General features: G+C 37.0%; 2 protein-coding genes and 1 pseudogene across 2 annotated transcripts; 1 reads left to right on the forward strand and 2 right to left on the reverse strand.

Moving 5' to 3' along the window:
• Positions 1-4,879: 4,879 nt before the first annotated feature.
• On the reverse strand, positions 4,880-8,079 carry SBT1.3 (subtilase 1.3). The gene is made up of 2 exons (XM_059594522.2): positions 5,869-8,079; positions 4,880-5,736 (listed from the first exon to the last, which is right to left on the reverse strand). The coding sequence occupies exons 1-2, from the start codon at positions 7,490-7,492 to the stop codon at positions 5,033-5,035; spliced, it is 2,328 nt and encodes a 775-aa protein (XP_059450505.2). The 5' UTR covers positions 7,493-8,079; the 3' UTR covers positions 4,880-5,032.
• Positions 8,080-10,143: 2,064 nt separating this feature from the next.
• LOC132183153 (3-ketoacyl-CoA synthase 5 pseudogene) lies at positions 10,144-12,091 on the reverse strand (annotated as a pseudogene).
• A 5,417-nt stretch (positions 12,092-17,508) lies between these two features.
• Positions 17,509-20,031, forward strand: LOC132182399 (alpha-L-fucosidase 1). Its single transcript, XM_059595637.2, has 3 exons — positions 17,509-18,223; positions 18,318-18,557; positions 19,067-20,031. The coding sequence occupies exons 1-3, from the start codon at positions 17,688-17,690 to the stop codon at positions 19,773-19,775; spliced, it is 1,485 nt and encodes a 494-aa protein (XP_059451620.2). The 5' UTR covers positions 17,509-17,687; the 3' UTR covers positions 19,776-20,031.
• The last annotated feature ends 2,128 nt before the right edge of the window (positions 20,032-22,159 follow it).

Consider the following 22,159-nt stretch of genomic DNA (forward strand, 5'->3'; position numbering starts at 1 on the left):
TATGGCTTAGAAAAATAAAAATATCTCATGTGAATTTGATCTAAATGTACACTAGAATTGATTATATATGTTGGTCGGTAAACAAGTTTTATCCGCAAGACTTTACTAATGAAGAAAAATAAAACTTTAACCAACATTATAAGCATAGTATAGTTCAACATTTATATTTCTAGGGATTATCAAATGTTTATGAGTTGGGCCAATAGTTGGTAAGCACAAAAAGGATCAACTATCTACCAACTTAATTATTTATTGACTTATTGTACTTGTGCTTACTCTTTCAACTTTTTTTTTATTATTATTTTATTTCTACTTCAACTACAGAATGATCATTTTCAACATTAATATTATTGTCCAAACTAGGCTTCGGAACAAATTGAATATGAGTTTTTGATTGATTAATCTTTGAAGGTATGCATCGAAAGAGAAATTGTTGAAAAATTAGTATAAACATAGATGATTTTTGAAATCTAAAATAACGTTGGGCTCCATCATTTTGATAGGTGATCTAATTGGAAATTAAAATATATTAAGAAACAATTATTGTGTTTTTTTTCTTTTTCTTATATTTCGCACTAATTTTATACATATTAGTTTAATCTTCAATCTTAATATATTTATCGTTCATGATTTGACCATTTTAATAAAAATTATTGGTTACGTCCATGTACATGAAGATTGATTTTTTGGTTGAAAATAAGATATGACATAAGCTTTAGGAAGATAGGGGGTGATGGATATAATTACTCTCTCTCTCTATATATATATATATATATATATATATATATAATGGCCCCCCAAATTATCAGTCAGTTGCAATTTGACACCCCAATGTTTAAAATATAATAAAGTAGCTTCACGAAATTTCAAAAAATTTCAAATTAGCCATTCTGTTAGTTAGCTCCATGAGAGAGGAATAAAAAAAAAAATTCTCAATTTTATTTATTTATTTTATGATGGTAAGAATGAAGAAGTTCTAGTAGAGAAATTTATCAACTCATGAGTCATCATATTAGACTTCTATTCAAATCCAAATGAGTGGGGAGTAATCCACCCAATTTGATAGGGTCATTTTCTTTCAAGCCAAGGTGACAGCTTGAGTTGAGGGGATGTTAAAAGTACTAAAATGTCCTTGCAGTGACTCACCAACCACAATTGCACTGAATTAGTATTACACAACATATTTTCTATATAAAGCAATCACATGCATCTTATAATTGAAATCAAATAAAGAAAATGTGACCCCATTAACCATTGAAAAAAGTGTACGTAGATCTCTAAAAGGTCCAATCATTTCAAATTTTTGTGATTTCTCTTTTTTCCTATTTTCTCCTTATTTTATTTTATTTTATATCTTATCATCTCTGACTCTGAAGACTTTCCAAAGTTCTGGTCTGGTTTGCTTGCCACACAAGTGGGCTCAAAATGTACAGATTTTGTAGTTAATTTTATACACTAAACTAATAAAATGATATGTATTTTTAAGGCGTGTGAGAAATACATGTTTTAAAGGAAACAAATTATCTCCAGTTTAAAAATATCTAATTAATGGTTAGGATTTCTTTAAAAAAATTCTGAGGCCATAAGTAGGACATCTGTCCCAGTAATAAAATAACAATAATAATATATTATATATTTTTTTAAAAAAATTATAAAATAAAATTATAAAAAATTATAAAAAATTAAAGAGTGGCTAGCCACCCCCCACCCATTGGAGGTGGCCAGACCACCCCAGTTGGGGCTGGTATGGCTTCGGCTACCTTAGACAACCGGTCTGGGGTGACTGAAGCCACCCCATGGCCCTTAGGAGTTGTCCGACCATTCCTAAAAGCCAAATCTTAAATAAAAAATAATAAAAAAAAAAAAAAAGTTTGGCCCTTGGAGTGGTCCGTTTTAAAGTGCATGTCACTTTATTAGACTAATTTATATAAATTAATTACTAAACAATTTATAGCTAATTTATATTGGCTCACACAAGAACTTGGAGGCCCAAAATAAGAAGCACTTGGGAAAGCGGATAAAGCAAATCTATTCATAAATTCTAATAAGATATTAAATTTGTAGGATTGCATAACCATTGTCAACCAAACTTGCATTGCATTGCCCTTGTTTGGATGAGAGCAATCAATATCTGGTTAATGAGAGTATCAGCTGGTCTTTGTGTCGGCCCCTACTGTTTTGAGGTCCTGTTCTCTGTGATTTGTGTCGATAAAAGATCATCTTCATGTGTTGGTTCTTTTTTTAAGGCTCTATTTACTTCGCGAAATGATTTTTAGAAAATAATTTTTGTATTTTATAGTGTTTATTTCGATGTAAAATAGTGGTCAGCAAAAAATATTTTCTTTTTGACCGAAAATTTTTCTTTAACTTTTGGAAAATGGTTACCGTAAACTATTTTCCGACTGTGAGTATTTCATTCTTAAATCGATAGACCTTGCCAAGACCTGCCTAGAACCTTGCCGGAGCTTGACTGGAACTCGCCCAGGACCCGCTCGGGACCACGCTAGGACCTGCCCGAGACTTGACCGAGACCGAACCGGGACCTACCCAACACTTGCTCGGGACTTGACTAAAACTCGCCCGTGACTTGCCTAGGACTCGCCTTGGACTTGACAAGGACCTACTCGAAACACGCCTGGGACTTAACTGGGACTTGTCCTAGACGCTGTCGGCACCTGCTCGAGACTTGATCAGAACCTCGCCGGGACTTGACTGGGACCCAAACGAGACTTGACCGGAACCTGCCCAAGACTTGGCCAGGACCCGCCTAGGACCCCACTGGGTCCTACCCGGTACTTGACTGGGACCCCGCCGGGACTTGACTGGGATCGGCCCGGGACCTGACCGGGACTCGCCCAGGACCTAACCAAAACTTGACCGGGACCCCATGGGACCCGCCCGAGACTTGCTCGAGACCAGCCTAGGACCCACCTGGGACTTAACCGGGACTTGCCCGAGACCCCGCCGGGACCTACCCGAGACCTGACCAGGACCCCACCGGGACCTGACTGGGACCCGCCTGGGACCTAACCGGGACCCGCCCGAGAGCTGACTTGGACTTGTCAGGAACCCTGCAAGGACCCGTCTAGGACTTGACCGGACATGCACAGGACTTTCCCGATCAGGTCTCGGTCAAGTCCCGTCGGGGTCACAGTCAAGTCCCGAGCAGGTCCCGGGCGAGTCCTAGTCAAGTCCCGGCGAGGTTCTGGGCGGATCCCGGGTGGGTCCCGGTTAGGTCTCGATCAACTCTTGGGTGGGTCCTGGGCAGGTCCCGGGCAAGTTTAGACGAGGTCTCGGACAAGTCCTTGTCAAGTCCTGGCGGTGTCCCGAGCATGTCCCTGCGGGGTCCCGAACAAGTCCCGTGCAAGTCCCTGCGGGGACCTTATTGGAAAATATATATATATATATATATTAAAAAAAATATTTTCCTTGTGTGTAGTAAACGCCATAAAATGTTTTCAACAAAAAACATTTTCAGAGAAAATGGCTTTTCTGAAAATATTTTTCGACGAAAACCATTTTACGTCGAAGTAAACGGAGTCTAAGTTATAAAATGTTATATGCAATATTTTTATTTATAATTGTTTTACAACGTTAACGTAGTAGTCTTAATTCTTATAGTTTTTTTTTTTTTTTGGTTAATCATGATTGATCTAATGGATGGATAAAACTATCACATCGATAAAATAAAAATATAGGAAAGGTTTATATACCCTCCTCAAACTATCATTTAATTGACAATGTCCCTTCAAACTTTCAATTATGATAATGTCTCCCTAAAACTATCGAAAATTGTCATTGTTCCCCCCAATGATGAAACTATCCTTAGTAAAATAAAAATAAAAAATACTAAATCTTATAGAAAAAAAGCCTAAAACTAAAAAAATAAAAATAAAAAAGGGTTGCAAATTTAAAATTAAAAAAAATTAAAAAAAAAATCCTTTGTATGAGAAAAAAATTAAAAAATTTTGATTTTTTTTTGGTTATAAAAAATGATTTTTTTTTTTAAAAAAAAATTTTGTTTGTCTTATAACTTTTTAAAATAAAAATTTATGTTTTAAAAAAAATTAACAATTTTCGTTTTCTAAAACAAAATTTTTTAAAAACAAAAAATTTCGTTTTAAAAAAAAATATTCGTTTAATATATATATATATATATATATATATTGAATTTATAGGGACATATGGGTATTTTTATCTTTTTGCTAACCTGAGGAGGATACATCGACAATATTTTGATAGTTTGAAAGGACATTGTCACAATTGCAAGTTTAGAAAGACATTGTCAATTGAGTGGTAGTTTGAAAGGAATATTTAGACTTTACCCAACATTAGTTTTCAACATTACTCTTTAATTAATAATTTGTTTTAGCTTAAAGGCAACTCCAGGTTATTAAATGGCAATATTTAGCAAGCTCAGTAAATATTAGCTAAATTTTAGTCATTTTGGAGAGCCAAATTTGTGAAGAATTTCAATGCAAATATTGTAATTATTTACAATCTGGACATTACAGCCACTATTAAGATCTGAAATTGGAACGCATTGGAGAAACGTAATCCTAAATTGCAATGCAACCACCTAAGAGGAATTGAACAACTTCGTTTTTGTTCTTATCAAAAACTGATAATTGTTCGCTAATCTTATATTGGATTTGACTTACATGTTGTTATTAAAATAACAGTATGTATGTTGTAGTGTAAGTAACGGTTAAGATTAAATTTTAAAGTTGATTTATTTTTAAAAATTTTTAATAAGAGAGAGAAAATAAAAAAGTATTTTTTTAGATTCAACCTTGACCGTTGCTATTCATGTTGTTTGAATTTTCGTAGTAATTGTGGATTTGACAAAGGTTGTTGTAGCTGAATTCTAATGCGGACATGACAAAGATATTGTAAATAACAGAGAAAGTTAAAGCATTTCTTGCAATGAAAATCATTGAGCTACTTGGCTCTTCACATACCCATTTGTTTATTGTAGCAGCAGAACAATAGAGATTGATTGATCCATGTAAAAAATCCAGTGCTGCATGCTTCATATTGGCGGTAGCCATGTGATAACAATTGGGCTTCTCACCCTGTGCATTCCATCCTTCCATACCAGGCTTCCAAATTCAGGCTCTGTTTGCCGAGATACTGTAGAGAAGGTGATCTTGTAAGACAATTTCTGATATTTTCTGGTGAAGTGCAGGGTTTTGGGCTCGACTTGCAGGGAGGCGCCTTTAAATGGCGATAAAATGGCATGGTAATTGGACACTGGAGGGCCGACATTGGTGGCAGTTCTGTGAAATGTCAAAGTAGTGATGGATGCTTTCTCTGGGAACACGGCTGAGATTGCTGGGTAGTTCAAGTCCCCTGGGCTGGCAAGAGAGTGTGCACAAGATCTGTTTGAGAAAACTTTCAGCTGAGCTGGAGTGAGCTTCTGCGCGCAGAGGAATTCAAAGTAATCCTGAGCCTCAATATCATAAACCAAGCCTGGTTCAAGGGCCTTTATTGGGTTAATGTGTCCTGCTCCATGATCATATGGGTTTGAAGGTGAAGCTGCAGAGGCATCTTTTAGAGGGCCATGGGTGTTGTCATGAACATATGCTGTTGTCATAAGGGCAGATTTTATTGCTGCTGGACTCCATTCTGGGTGCCTAGCCTTGAGCAAAGCAGCCACCCCACTCACATGTGGGCATGACATTGAAGTTCCAGACAGTAAGTTGAACTTCACTCTACGCTGATCCGTTGGTAAACCTGTTGGAATATAAATTAAATATGATTTTAGGATAAGCGGTTAGTTAATATAATATAAAAGCAAAGATAATTCGAACCGTGAATTATTAAATTCATGTAAACTTTTAAAATAAATAATGATTTAACAAAAACCTGATGGCCCAGCGTCTCCTGTCCAAGCGGCAAGAATGTTCACCCCAGGGGCCACCACATCAGGCTTGAGAATTTCGAGAGTAAGAGAATTTGGCCCTCTAGATGAAAATGCTGCCACCACCGGAGAGGGCCGAATCCCCAGCCTAGTACCAAGAAAGGCTAGATTTGCAGTCGGATTTGGACTTGTTATCACGTAATGCTTGAGTGCTTTTCCTTCTGTTTCTCCTACTGCAACTGCAGGAAGAAGGTGACAATCTGCAACCAGCTCTTCTCCATTGGCAGCAGTGTTTGCAAGAACCATTCCCACCCCTCCTGCATCTTTCACCACCTGACCCTTCTGCACACGAGGACTAATGCCTCGGTCACATATCACAATCTTTCCTGCAACAAGACGCCGATCCAAAGTTCCGTCCAAACACAAGGAGCCTGGATCGGGGCTGCTTGAGTTACCACCCATGTATACCACCGGGTATTGCTTGTTTATTGACAGCATCCTTCGCCCTTTATAGAGTGAAACTCCATTCAAAGTTCTGCCATTTCCCATCTTAACCGTGGCTGGGAAATCTCTGTCCATGGTGCTGGCACCAACTGTGGTAATCCAGGGTGACACATTTGTGAGGCTGGCAGGCTCGGGTCCTCCATTTCCAGCTGAGCTTGAAACTAAAACACCCATCTCCATTGCCCCAAAAGTTGCTATGGACAAACTGTCGCGGTAGTAAGAAGACACGCCACCACCCAAAGATATCGACAAGATATTGACTCCATCTGCCACAGCTCTATCAACCGCCGACAGAATATCCGAGCTGAAGCACCCACCAGTCCAGCAAACTTTGTAAACGGCAATTCTCGCGCCGGGTGCCATTCCTCTGGCCATCCCAAAAGCATATCCTTCAAGGTTGGCACCACGCACTAAAGACCCAGCAACTGTGGCTGCCGTGTGAGATCCATGCCCATCTTGATCTCTAGGGGATTTATACTCTGTTTGCTCGTTAATTTTCCCAGCAGCAGTTTCATATCCATGGTAGAACACTCTTGCACCGACAATCTTCCTGTTGCAGTGATGTTTCTCGAATCCTCTGCCTGTCTCACATTGTCCTTTCCAATGAGCAGGCACCGGTGTCATGCCGGTATCGTTGAAGCTCCCACTCTCCGGCCAAATCCCAGTGTCTACCACACCGACAATGACATCATGGTCCGACAGTTTTTGAGACCAGACGCTATTGATGTCCTCTGGTTCGAGCCCAAGAAACGCGGGACTCCTTGTGGTGTGTAGGTGGTATTTCGTCTCTGGGAATATAGCCACTACGCCATCTTCTTCCTCTAGCCTCTCAGCTTCTTCTTCGCTCAACCGAGCAGCAACACCATGCACAGCAGTCTGGTAACTGTAGATTATCCTGTCTTCCTCCCCTGCATCGCCTTGCTGTTCAGGTTGGATCAGTACTGATCTTACTTTCGACGAGTACCATTCGAGGTGATTGCTAAAAGACCTTGGCATTGCCGACTTGTCCATTTGAACAATATAAGTAGTCTTCTTTCCTAATTGGGTGTCTGCAGAGAGGACTATATTGAAGAACAAATAGCTTGTTAGCATCAAACACGCCCATTTTACTGGGCTTTCTGCCATTTTCAGGCAAGAAAGAAGAATATGAGTTGAGAAGAGAGTGAAGAAGGTGAAGTCGAAAGAAGGCTAGAAAATTTTGATATCTTGTGCAGGCAATAAAGCTGGTTTGTTGACTGATGAATGCCAAAGTTGAAGAAGAGTTGAGGAGAGCTAGGGGGTAGCAGTTAATTTAGTTATGGTCATCTTTGATCCCAGAGCAGTAATATTTAAGGATGCCCATGACATGGCAGATGACAAAGAGGTGGGTCAGACAGTGCGGATCCAACGGTGGCTGATTGGAGGGGTTATCAATTTTGGTAAGTTGATATTTAAGACAACGGCTCTTATGGCAGTGTGGTTAGATATGTTGTTGTGCAGAAACCAGAAATTCTTTAATGCTGGTGGGGAATTCTGTGTGCTAAAATACCTACCCACTCGTCCCCCACATTCACTACTAAATGCATGTTGTTGGTCACATATCAGATCTTCGTAGGAGGGGCATTTTAAACAAGCAAAATGTATGCCAAAACACATGATTAAGGCAAATGAGAACTAATGAGCATTGACAGCCGAAAGCTTCTCATTTCTTGATTCTTCTCTCTTCCCACATAGCAATTGCTTCAATGCTCGGGCAATTTGTTGTTGTCTTTTTCCTGTGACACATTGCTCTTCATGTAAAGAAAAAACAGAAGTAGATTTTCCAACTTCCAGTAAACATATTCATTTATAATTTTGATGTGAACTATTAATTCTTTCTAAGAGTAGTCACCCAGAAAAATATGCTCAGCTTTTCGGTACTTGAAGATGACGTTTCGGAAACCATGTGGATGCCTTAGCTGTCATATTGGTACAAAACTAACCTATATATATTAGAAATTTGGCTGGGGGCGACAGCCAGGGTGGTCTTAATTGATTAGACAATGTGATGGTTGGTGTGGCGGGTTGGCAGCGGCGCCGGTGTTAGCTTTAAAGTTTTGTTATCAATAAAAGCTGTCTACTTTCACTTCTACTTCAATGTGAGGTGAATTTCAAACCATTATATATTGGGCTGACCTGCGGTAGTTTGATCTACCGGCTAGGATCTCTAAGAAAGAAGAATGAAATTCTAGTTTATTCTTTGGAAAAAATCATATCTTGCCCTTAAGTTTTCATCTATTTATACACCATAAACACTCCAATGCAATGATACGTCAACAAGCTTATATGAAAAATAAAAATAAAAATTATCGATATGATACGTAGAACTTAAAGAAACAAAATCTGAAAACCTATTGAGCAAACACAATAACAAAAGATTCTGATTTTATTGGCGTGTCATTGTATTGGAGCTTTGAGATGGACGTTGACGTGTCAAATGAGACATACGTGGCAGATGATAAACTGTTAATTTTGATAATAAAGTGATAGATAAGCCAACATTAAATTTAAGCAAAACTTAAAAGGACTTTATTCTTGTAATTAAAAACTCAAAAGACTAAATTCAAATAAAATGAAAATCTAAGGATTGGATATGGTTTTGACCTTATTCTTCTACATGATTTACAATCATACTTTCAGGCATTTTTATACAAAATAAAATAAAAATTATCACTAACACCCCCAATAATCCAAACCCACTAATTATTTTCTAATCCTACTAATTAACTGATTATTCCTAATCCATTTCACCCCTCAACCGCTCCATTAAATTCATTAATGCAGTTTCTTCCTTCAGGTTGCACCAGAACTCAAATTTCCAACACTTCTTTTAAAAAAGGGTTAAATACTAAATTAGTCCCTAGGGTTTCACAACTTTATTTTTTCCCCCCTGGGGTTTCATTTTTATCACAGGAGGTCCCTGTAGTTTTGATAAGTGACCAAATTAGTCCATCCGTTAGTTGACCGTTAAACTGACATGTGGACCAATCAGACGTCGACACGTGGCACATATATTAATTTTTTAAAAAAAAATTTTAATTAAAAAAATGTTTTTTTTTAAAAAAAAAAATTAAAAAAAATATATTTAAAAAAAAAAAAAAAAAAAAAAAATCGGAAGAAACTGGGGGTGGCCGAGCCACCTCCTTGGCAATTTGGGGGTGGCTCGGCCACCCCCTTTGGCCATGGGGGTGGCCAGGCCACCCCCATCTGGCCGGATGGGGGTGGCCGAGCCACCCCCTGGGCACCAGGGGGTGGCTCGGCCACCCCCTTGGGCCCCAAGGTGGTGGCCGAAACCACCCCCGGTTCCCACTGGGGGTGGCCGAGCCACCCCCTTGGGGCCCAAGGGGGTGGCCGAGCCACCCCTGGTGCCCAGGGGGTGGCTCGGCCACCCCCATCCGGCCAGATGGGGGTGGCCTGGCCACCCCCATGGCCAAAGGCCACCCCCAAATTGCCAAGGGGGTGGCTCGGCCACCCCCAGTTTCTTCCGATTTTTCTCTTTCTTTTTTTTTTTTTTTTAATATATTTTTTTTAATTTTTTTTTAAAAAAAAAAATTTTAAAAATTAATATATGTGCCACGTGTCGACATCTGATTGGTCCACGTGTCAGTCCGTACAGTCAACTAACGGTCAACTAACGGATGGACTAATTTGGTCACTTATCAAAACCACATGGATCTCCTGTGATAAAAATGAAACCCCAGAGAAGAAAAAATAAAGTTGTAAAACCCTAGGGACTAATTTAGTATTTAACCCTTTAAAAAAAATTAAAGCTCGGACTTCGAACACTCTTTAAGCAGGAGATAAGGCACTGCTTCATTGCATGTGGTAGACAGAATTCATTTATTTATACAAGTCCAAACAACTCCTTGGATGCTCCCCATGAAATTGAAAACTTCAAACAACGGTCAAACTCTTTAAATGAAAACGCCAATTTCGAGGTTGTGCATGAATCAGCTACATCCCTTGATCAACGGCCACGATCGGATACCGAGCAATGCAATCGGCCCATGGGCCTCTCTTGGACTCTCCAATAATGGGCCTTATACACTCCCAAACGACACTGTTGCACTTGGGCCCACTCCCCATTCCTAGCTGCCAAACCTTGTCGCCCTTCTTCACTCTTTCCTTGGCTTCCAAGTAAGCTAACTCGTACCACAAGGAAGAAGAAGACTGGTTCCCAAACCTCTGCAGCGTCATCAATGCCGGCTCCATCTCTCTGTCTTCAAGCTTCAACCCTTTCGCTATCTCTCTTATCACTTGTCTCCCTGAAGTCGGCAAGCAAAAATGGTGAATCACACTCTTGAAATTTGGCACGTTGACTTCACTAGATTTGTCAATGAACTTTTTTCGCAAAACTGAAATTGTAAGCCAAACTTTCTTCGAGAAGGGGAAGATTGAGGAGCCAAGAACGGTGATGTTCAATCTGAGAGTTTCTCCAACGACCTGTATAGAAACATATGATAAATATAAAAGCGAAATAATAATAATAATGGAAGAAAATAGAATAAACATAAAGATTAAGATAGTTAGGCATATAGCCTACATTCGCACACTAAAGATTAAAGATTTATATCATTAACAACGGATTGAGATAACTATAATTTCTTTTAAATTTGAAATTACCAAATTCAAATCTTAGCCGTTTATTTTATCTAAGCGTTTAAAATAAGACATGTTTTAGCATTTAATGAGGAAACTTCCCTTAACAACCTGTAGCAAATCTCGCTTGAGCGTAACACCAAGGTTTCCCTTGGAGTCCTCCTCTCGAAATGCTGAAAGATAAGCCTTGTCATCAAAGGCGCTTTGGGTCCTCAGTGAACGGAAAAGTCTGTACTTTGAAGACTTGTTTGCTTGTTTTCTGTTGGAAAGCAAAATAGCGGCACTGCCCATTCTGAAGAGGCAGTTGATGGGCAACTTGGGCCGGTCGTTGCCTGAATACCAACCGGCGGACAAGATTTCAGTGCTGAGAACAACGGCGTGGGAGTTTGCGTGTATTTTTAGAAGAGTTTGAGCCAAATGGATGCCGATAAGGCTGGCGCTGCAACCCATGCCGGAGAGGTTATAGCTCTTGATATCACTTCTCATGGAGTATTTGTTTATGATAATGGAAGAAAGTGAAGGAGAGGGGCAAAATCCACTACAGTTTACGACAAGAATATCTATATCAAGAGGAGAGAGTTTGGTTTTGGAGAGAAGGTCTTCCATGAGGGGGAAGAGAAGCATATGGGCTTCTTTGATAGATTCTTGTTGATGGGTTTTTGGTGGAATGTAGTGTAAAGCAGGTGGTAAACACGTTTCTTCACTTAGCCCTGAAGAAGTGAGGATTTTAGCCATGAAAGAGATGCTGTCGGCGTCGTAGGATTCCATCATGGATGTGTTTTCAATGAAGGATGAGAAGGGGACTCTGCAGAAGCTTGGCGGCTTGAGACAAGAAAAGTCAACCAGATAAACTGGCGGAGCTTTTGAGAGCAAGTGTTTGAGGATGAGAAAGCTGATGAGGATGAAACAAGAGAGGAAGAGGAAATATTGGATAATGGGTTTCCGTTTTTGTAAAATGCAGGATGCTTCGATTGATGTTACAAGTATGAGAGTGGGAAATCTTAGAAGCTCCATGAAAGTTGAACGAAGATGGTTTGAGATGACACTGGAAGGGAGTGTAGACAAAGACTCCATTATCTCAAGCTGGTGAAGGGTTTCAATGGAGAATGCATGTTAATTAGTAGGAATTTCTTGGCGGTGGGCAGGTGAGACTAGACACAAAGTAATAATAACATGAACCATTTTCTAGCAATTCCAACACTAAATATAAGGAAAAAAATATTATTAATTTACTTATTTTAGTACGTGAATAGATTACTTGAAATTTGTAAATATAAGAGAGTATTTATGAATCTACCTACCCTAATAAGTGAGTGAGTTGCTCAATATTTGTTCTAACGAATTATGATCATCTTCTGTTCATTTGAATTGGATAATATCTAATTAATTATATTGGAGTGGTATTTTTGTTCACTCAAAAAGTGAATAGATAAAAATACACCTCTAATATAGCTTTCAAATGAACCGAAAAGGATTATGTTCTTGTTCTGACAAGTGAGTCTCATTTGTAATTATTCCCGCAAAGGAAATGGGTGAAAGAAGCGAGCGAACTTTGTAATTAAAATTATGTTAATGCATCAAATTGTAAACAAATGCATTTCCTATGACCTAACTTCTATGCACCACCAAAACTAGAGTATTAAGCTGGAGTCACACATGAGACAACATGCGAAGCATTAATTAGATCATAATATGGATTGAGATTCTTTTAGATTTTTTTAAATGTGAGTTCTAGCTTTATTATATCTGACGGTTCAAATAAACACGGAGGTTTGTGTGTTACCAATGTAAGTAATTTTAGTTTTCAACATGTCAAACTCACTTACCTTGGTAACATACAAACATTTACACTAGTTTGAGCCATTAGATGTAATAAAAAACTTGAATTAATTTTAAAATATGAAGAGATAAAAATCCTTGGCCGACTTCAATCCCGGTTAAAGATGGGATCAAATTCCGAACAAACAAGTTACAACTTAATGACAAGGCTATGTCAACCATAATATGTCATATGATAAAATTTTCAATATATCCCTCCGGTAAGAATTTTAGTTAAATCCAACAACAAATTCATCATGTGCAATACACGCTACTTTAAATGTTCATTATACATACCCCTACGCCAAATAAATTCTTCAAAAAAAAAAAAAAAAAAAACCCCTAGTTTATTATATTATTTGTGTTGTATCATCTATTTATGTGTTATAAACTTCCTTTCTATGATTAATATAAATTATAAAATATCTCTCCGTCTTTCGAAAACTGTCATTAGACGTGATTTTGAGCAAAAATAAACGAATTTTTTTCATATGAATTAATTACCTATTTTTTTCTCATTAAATTTTATATCCCAATGGCCCAACTGAGAGCTAATTCGTATTCTAAGCAACTCATGATCAGCTAGTGTCACCTAAATAATGCATTGAGTATATATATATATATATATATATATATATATATATATATATATATATATATATATATATAAAACAAATTTGTAATTTAAGGATAGGGAGATATATATTGTCTTAATTTGTAATATAAATAATCACAAATCATTTTTTTTAATCACAATTAGCCTAACCCTTTCCTCATTTGTAATCATCAAGTATCCATCGAGCTGGCGGCTAACAATTGTGAAGAGGTGTGTGACACACTGACTGACACATGGAGATGGCGGCCGGTAATATTAACAAAAAATCTGAGTTTTAACTCCCCTTAATTTCCGGTTTTGTAGTTTAAGGCCTTAAAAATGAGTAGATTAGCTAATCATTAAGGAATGAAATACATTTTTTTAAAATATTCATATAATTTTTTTATTTATTTTAAACTTAAAACAAAATAAAAAATATAAAAAAATAAAGTGGGTGGCTTGACCATCCATTGGGGTGGTGGGCCACCCACAGAAGAGGTCGGGGGTGGTCGCACTACCCCCGAGTGACTAAAATTAATAAATACATTTTTATGCCTCTCAAACGCACACTCAAATAGGCCTTATTATTAATTGAGATGTGTCCATGATCCTACAATTGGTCTCTTTAATTCATTGTATATTTGTATATCATCCAATAATATATTCGAGAATACTTGGACAAATAAAAATGTTTTTCAATAAAGCTTTAGGCCTTGTTTGGGAAGCAAGATTTTCCAACTCAATCTCAAATTTTTTCTAAATTCAAGTTTGGCAATTTTTTAAACTCAATTCAACTCAACTCAAAAAATTTCAACTTCACTAAAAAATTTTCAACCCAATTAATAAAAATTATAAATAAAGATTGAAAAAAAAAATAAATAAATAAATAAATTTAGGGTAGCCGAAACACCCCAGGTGGTGGCTGGGCCACCCCAAGCCCAACTGGGGTGGTCCGACCACCCCTTAATATTTTATTATTTTTTTAAACTTCTTATTATTATTTTTTTAATTAAATTTAAAATATATAGAATATTTTATTATTATTTCTATCAATGGGACATATGTTTCATTTATGGCCTTAGGATCTCTCTAGAGAGATCCTAATTATTAATTGGATATTCTCCAATCCAAAATGGACGGGAGAAAATCCTCTACCGTGTTTGACCCACATTCCTTCGTGGGCCATAGGTCGAATAATGAAGGTTGTTGATAGAGGACAATTTTCAATCATATTTGCTTTAACAAAAGGGACATATATAGCGATCTGACATCATATGGGGACATAATTAATGGCGTTGGAAAGCTCATTTAGAGGGTTACAAAGTCATATTTCATTAAGTTTTTCTAATTCAAATGTTTACTAAGTTAAAATAGACCGTAAAAAGAAAATTGAAAAGCCGTACAAAATTGCTCGTCTGTTGTTTATGATTGAACAAGCTTTAAAACGAGTTGACAAAATAGCTCGTTCAATAACTCATATGAAGTTGGGTTCGAATGAGTTATTCATAGATGCACTCGTTTAAAGTTGGGTTAGAACGAGTTGCTGTGTGAATTGACAATTCATGTAAGAATACGAGGAAACCATAGTTAGGTTCGAAAGAGCCTCTTACACGTTCAGACAAGTTCCAATAAATTTTTGTAAACAAACTTTTATTTAAGCGTTTTCTTAAGTTCAGGAGTCTAGGTAGTATAAATATATGTAATGGCTATCTATAGCATTAATTTATTATGTTATTTTGACCAGTGATCAATGAAAAACACTTTTAAGAGTGGTTTTCTTTTCTATCCACATTAAATCCTTGATTGAGTATTAGTTTTAAGAAGAGTTGTGATTCTTATCTTGTTTGTCTTGGCAAACTAATCACTACACACTGCATTAATTGATATCAAAGTCAAGTTGAACTGCATCAATTATTTAATTGTTGATGGAGATCTTGTGGGCTAAACAACAACAAAATTCGTCCAAAGCGCGTTAACTAGCAGAGCAGAAACGTTAATAATTACTAATCTTAACTATCGGCAAATATATCAAGGATTTAATGTGGATAGAAAAGAAAACCACTCTTAAAAGTGTTTTTCATTGATAACTGGTCAAAATAACATAATAAATTAAGGCTATAGACAGCCATTACATATATTTATACTACCTAGACTCCTGACCCTAAGAAAACGCTCAAATAAAAGTTTGTTTACAAAAATTTATTGGAGCTTGTCTGAATGTATAAGAGGCTCTTTCGAACCTAACTATGGTTTCCTCGTATTCTTACATGAATTCTCAATTCACACAGCAGCTTGTTCTACCTAACTTTAAACAAGTGCATCTATGAATAACTCATTCGAACCCAACTTCATATGAGTTATTGAACGAGCTATTTTGTCAACTCGTTTTAAAGCTTGTTCAATCATAAACAACAGACGAGCAATTTTGTACGGCTTTTCAATTTTCTTTTTACGGTCTATTTTAACTTAGTAAACATTTGAATTAGAAAAACTTAATGAAATATGACTTTGTAACCCTCTAAATGAGCTTTCCAACGCCATTAATTATGTCCCCATATGATGTCAGATCGCTATATATGTCCCTTTTGTTAAAGCAAATATGATTGAAAATTGTCCTCTATCAACAACCTTCATTATTCGACCTATGGCCCACGAAGGAATGTGGGTCAAACACGGTAGAGGATTTTCTCCCGTCCATTTTGGATTGGAGAATATCCAATTAATAATTAGGATCTCTCTAGAGAGATCCTAAGGCCATAAATGAAACATATGTCCCATTGATAGAAATAATAATAAAATATTCTATATATTTTAAATTTAATTAAAAAAATAATAATAAGAAGTTTAAAAAAATAATAAAATATTAAGGGGTGGTCGGACCACCCCAGTTGGGCTTTGGGTGGCCCAGCCACCACCTGGGGTGTTTCGGCTACCCTAAATTTATTTATTTATTTTTTTTCAATCTTTATTTATAATTTTTATTAATTGGGATGAAAATTTTTTAGTGAAGTTGAAATTTTTTGAGTTGAGTTGAATTGAGTTTAAAAAATTGCCAAACATGAATTTAGAAAAAATTTCAGTTTGAGTTGGAAAATCTTGCTTCCCAAACAAGGCCTTAGGATTCGACCATATTATTCCCAAATGGTACCTCAATCAACTGGAAATCACACATCATGAAGCAGATGTTACATATTCAAATCTCTCTCAGCTCCCCCCTTATTCTCCCCTTGTGTGGACGAGTATTGCTAGAAGTCCTTTTTGTGTCCCTCTAAAAATGTCAGAATAATGTGGCTCTTAAAATCATAATTGAGCTTGCGATTGATTATTGTTGAATTTTAATTAAATGGTAATTTTAAAAATCACCTCATTTTTTTTAGTAACACGAGCAGGGACGGCTTAATAGATTTTGAGTTTTTTTTTTTTTTTTTCAAATGACTTGCAAAATTTATTTTTGTTAGGAGTCATTTAATTTCAATATGTGTCATATTTGTTAAGCTATATATAATTCTTTCTTCTTTTTTTTATGTAGAATTTAATTTGAAAAAACGAAATTTACTTTATTCTAAAAATTATTTAATGAAGAAACTTGGCCAATATATTGGTTTAGTAACTGCTTTAGGAGTGCAATTAATGTAACTTTCTAATTTTCTCTTTCATTTCCTTTAAAGTCTTAATATATATCATGGAATTTAATTCTTTGTATTTATATTTACCATAATTGTAGCCTTAATTAAAGAGCACTTACTAACTTTTTTGTCATAATATTATTATTTTTTATCATAATTGAGGCTCTAATATTTGTTTTTATACAAAATAAAACTTAATTATAGTATAGTTATCTGGGGCCTTATTTTCATTTGTCATTCCTTTTCTTGCAGTTAAATTTTATTTTATTTTTTAAAAAAAAAAATTACACATTCAATAATTAAAATTAAAAAAAAAAAAACAATATATATATATATATACACGTTGGTGATGGAAAAGTGAAAGCAGTCACATGCGCTCACTTTCTGGTTCTTACAAACCTCAGGGGATACAGAAAGCAAACCCGTGAGTGATTGCCTATATATATATATATACATACAACAATAACAATAAAAAGACCAAAGAAAATTCCGAAAAGGTTGTCCATTAAAATCTTTGCACACCAGTGGGCTCTGCACCATTTAAAGATTCTTGGCCCCTTTATCGCTTCGCTAGTTGTTCTTATTCTCTTCCCCAGCTCTTCCTCTTCCATTATCACCACACATATTATTCCACAGAAAACCAAAAGCAAGAAGAAGATCAATTATGTGGCCTTTGTGGATATTAACCACACTTTGTCTTCTATCCAACAACTTTGCTGTTTCTACGCGTGAGCTGCTACCGACACCGCCATTGCCACTTCTTCCACTCCCATCATTTTCCCAGCTCAAATGGCAGCAAAGGGAGATCATCATGTTCTTCCACTTCGGAGTCAACACGTTCACCGACTCCGAATGGGGCACCGGCCACGAAAACCCGGCTATATTCGACCCGGTCGGCCTCGACGCAAACCAATGGGTAAGAACAGCCGTGGATGCAGGTGTTTCCCTGGTGATCCTGACCGCAAAACACCATGACGGCTTCTGCCTGTGGCCTTCCAAATACACCCGCCATTCTGTCAGCACTAGTCCTTGGAAAAATGGCACCGGCGACGTCGTTCAGGAGTTTGTCACCGCCGCGAAGGCCGCCGGCATTGACGCCGGCCTCTACCTCTCCCCGTGGGATCGCCATGACCGGAGATATGGCCGGGATTTACCGTACAATGAATACTACTTAGCCCAACTGCAAGAGCTACTCAAAAAGTGATTTATTTAATTATTTATTTAATTTTATTTTTTCACAAAGATAGCAAGCAAGATATTTATTTAATCTTAATTTTTTATTTTTTAATTGTAGTTACGGAAGTATTAGAGAAATTTGGTTCGATGGAGCGAAGGGTTCGAACGCGCCAAACATGTCGTATTACTTTACGGATTGGTTCGCTATGGTGAAGGCGTTACAAGCTTCCATCAACATATTTTCCGACGCCGGTCCGGACGTCCGGTGGGTCGGAGGCGAGACAGGGTCCGCCGGGAGCACGTGCTGGTCCACGATTAATCGGACCTCGCTATCAATCGGAAGTGCAACCATTGTCGAGTAAGTACAATTTTAGCAAACAATCATGACTTCTTTTCTTTCTCTTTGGCTTTTAGCATTCCATGATCATGGGCCGTAGCGTCCAAGTGAATTTTCTTAAAACGTGCTCCAAGGAAAATAATAATAATAAATAGCTTGGAACGTGCCACTGCCACCTAAACATATCATCGTGTGAGATTCTGTAATCTGAAAACATGTGACCCAAATCACCCAAAATAGCATGCCACTTCATTTGATTGTGTTAATCAATTTACCTACAAAATATGAGAATTAGTTCTTCTTTCTAAATTAATTAATAGTTTTATTTTACATTCTCGTCTAATATATTAACCAAATAAAAAAAAAATCTCTCATAATTATTATTCACATGCACTTTTAATTATGTCACACAATTTTTCTCGTTGAATTATAGAGATACCCCATTATTTATTTAACATGTAACAAAACTTTTGTACTAAAATAAGTTAAAAATGGGAAGACACGTTGAACTTTCCCTCTTAATAATGCAGCTATCTTAACACCGGCGATCCGAAAGGGACCGATTGGCTGCCTCCGGAGTGTGATGTGTCGATCCGTGCCGGATGGTTTTGGCATAAATCAGAGTCCCCGAAGAAGCTAAGTGAGCTGCTAGAGATATACTATAGTTCTGTGGGACGAAATTGTTTGCTACTATTAAACGTGCCCCCTAATTCAACTGGCCTTATTTCTGAAACCGATGTTCATAGATTAAGAGAATTCAGGTCTGCAATTGACACAATTTTTTCCACCAATTTGGCTGAAAAATGCTTTATAAAAGCTAGCAGCCAAAGGGGCGGCAAAGGCGGTGGCTTCGGGCCCGAAAATGTGCTTGATGGTGACCACTTGTGGACATATTGGGCACCAAGGGATGATGAGAATCTTGAGGAGCATTGGATTGAAATTAGAGGGTTCGGGACCGAGGCCGGCGAAGGGCTGAAATTTAATGTGATTAGGATTCAGGAAGCGATCGGGCTCGGTCAAAGGATCAAACGGCACGAAATTTACGTGAATGGCAAGTGCGTCGCCAAAGGGACCACGGTGGGTTACAAGAGGCTTCACAGGCTAGAGGGAGGCATGGTCCAGGGCCAAGTTGTGAGAATAAGAGTTAGGGAGTCAAAGGGGGTGCCATTGATCTCTTCCATTGGCCTGCATTTTGACCCCTTTTGGCACCCAAAACTAAAAGGGCAGCAATTAACGTGAATCAAAAGTGAAAAATGGTGATCCAAGTACCCCTAAAGAATAAAGGTGCTCATGCTCTGCTGATGTAGCAATATTGTCTTATGCTGAAAAGATAGACAGAATAAAAGTAAGTGAAGTCCACAATATTGTTCTATAGGCATGGACCATAGCAAAAATGTTGGGCTTTATTAGTGATTTCTTTTTAATGTCCCCCATTCCAAAGTTGTTGTATCTTGATCAATAAATAAATTGCTTTCTTATATTATAATAAAATCCATCTCCCATGGTTAGAAATGGATTGAAATTTACAGCAATTACCTGTTCAAATTGCTAGTAATTTGGGCCGACATTTTGAAAAAGCTCACATGTATTTAATCTATCTGAGTAAGTGACCAGACAGTTCAAAATTTATTTGGATAGTTGAGTCTCACATGAACTCTCTTACAATAACAAATAATTTCGGCAAATGATTGTTGTGGATTACAATCCATTAAAAAAATGCTTTTTATAGGTAGGAAATCTGCCCTCGAGTTGTGATTGTTGAATGTGAGATCCACCTAAAGAAGGTGAAGTCCTCTTGACATGTATTTGCAAGTCCCATCTTGTTGGCATAATTTTTAGATGTGAAGTGAGAGATTTCATGGTGGTAATGCACAACATATCACCACTACATAACTATAGCCAAATACTAATAATTAAAGATAATTATGAACCACACCTTTTAATTTGACATTGTGAACCATATCTTTGAAAGTTTTGCACACAAAAAAAAAAAAAAAAAAAACAAAAACAAAAACAAAAACCATGTGCATGAATCTAGAAACAATTAATCACATGATTTTTTTTTTTTTTTTTTTAAGAAAACTACAAGAAACAAAGAAACAAGAGCAAAACATAAAGCTAAAAGGGGTGGATCTTTTCCACTACAAATGGGGAAAGAGAGAAGATAGGGTAGGTGAGTAGGAATGCAGCCGGAGAAAACTCTTGTTGCGGCCCAATAAGCCATATGGTGGGCGCAGAAGTTTTCACTTCTGTTAATTTTCCTTGCCTTCCAGGATGCAGTCGGAGAAAACTCTTGCCGCGGCCCAATAAGCCACATGGTGGGCATAGAAGTTTTCACTTCTGTTAATTTTCTTAGCCTTCTAGGAAAAGGAGGAAGAAATGGAGGAAATGGAGTCCAAGATGACATTTGCAATTTTCCAATGTGAGACTATGGAAGGGTTGAGAAGAGCTGTAATTAATCACATGGGTTGGGTTGAGAATATATGGTGCATATAATCGCAAATATGATATAGAAAGAAATTGAGACGCACGCCCACAAATCCACCGACCAACCACCACGTGGCAATGGGCATTGTGGAAGAAGTGTCTGGTTAGTGGTTACGTAGTGGAATTAGTTTGGTGGAGTTAGTTACATTGTGTTTGTTCCTCCAGACGAGATTTTACCGAAGATGTATGAACGAGTACTGGAATTTCAAGATCGTACATTCGTACGTGAAAGCAAACTGTTTTTTTTCTTTGCAAGTGCGCATGCTTTAATTTACCCATTCGTGCGGGCTTTAACATTACATACTTAATTATTACAATGATAGAGTTTGAACTTTGATGCAGCAAGCCAGCACGAGTACGCAAACATAGAAATATCAAACAAAATGAATAGGACTTGTAGCATTACTTGAAAATGTTTGGTCTAAATGTTCTTACTCATATGTGGCTTTGAAAACTACTATTGGATATGAGATAGATCTTTGTTAGATTTTAATTCAATAGTGGTTTTAAAAGATTTATCTCATATCCAATGGTGGTTTTAAAAGTCACATATGGTTATGAGAAAATGGGTGTGAGTAAGTGTAACTTTACTCTACATTCGCGGAAACATCTTTCAATGTAGTGTGCTTCCATCCCAGGATTGATACTAAGCTCATTCGTCTTTAAACATTTATTGGGGCCAAAATTAGCTCATCTATGAAGCCTCGGAGCTTAGAGCAATTTGATTATGACCATTCATTTCTGAACGGTCAAGATCGTTCGATCTAGTGGTTTGATCTAAACGGTAGGATGCTTCTTAAGTAGATCTAGTGGTTGGATTTACTGGGCTATAATTAAAGCTAATTGTAAAATCAAATTAACTTTGATCTAACGGTTGAGATTAAATAATTAAGATCCAAATGGTTATTATTAGATAATTATTTAATCTAATGGTCAAGATTAAGTGTGTTGGATAAGCAGTTTAATAGCAGTTTCGGTTAAATAAGCATTTTAATTTCAAAATTTGAAATTATTTTAGAAGTTAAGAGGATAATTATCTATGATTATTTAATTCTTTTAGAATTCTTCTATGTATCTTTAATATATTAGCAAAGTCTTTGTCTCTTGATAGGATAAAAAAACCTAAGAACAATTAA

The sequence above is a fragment of the Corylus avellana genome, chromosome 5 (assembly GCF_965113065.1).
Source record: "Corylus avellana chromosome 5, dhCorAvel1.hap1.2, whole genome shotgun sequence".
Classification (NCBI taxonomy): Eukaryota; Viridiplantae; Streptophyta; class Magnoliopsida; order Fagales; family Betulaceae; genus Corylus; species Corylus avellana.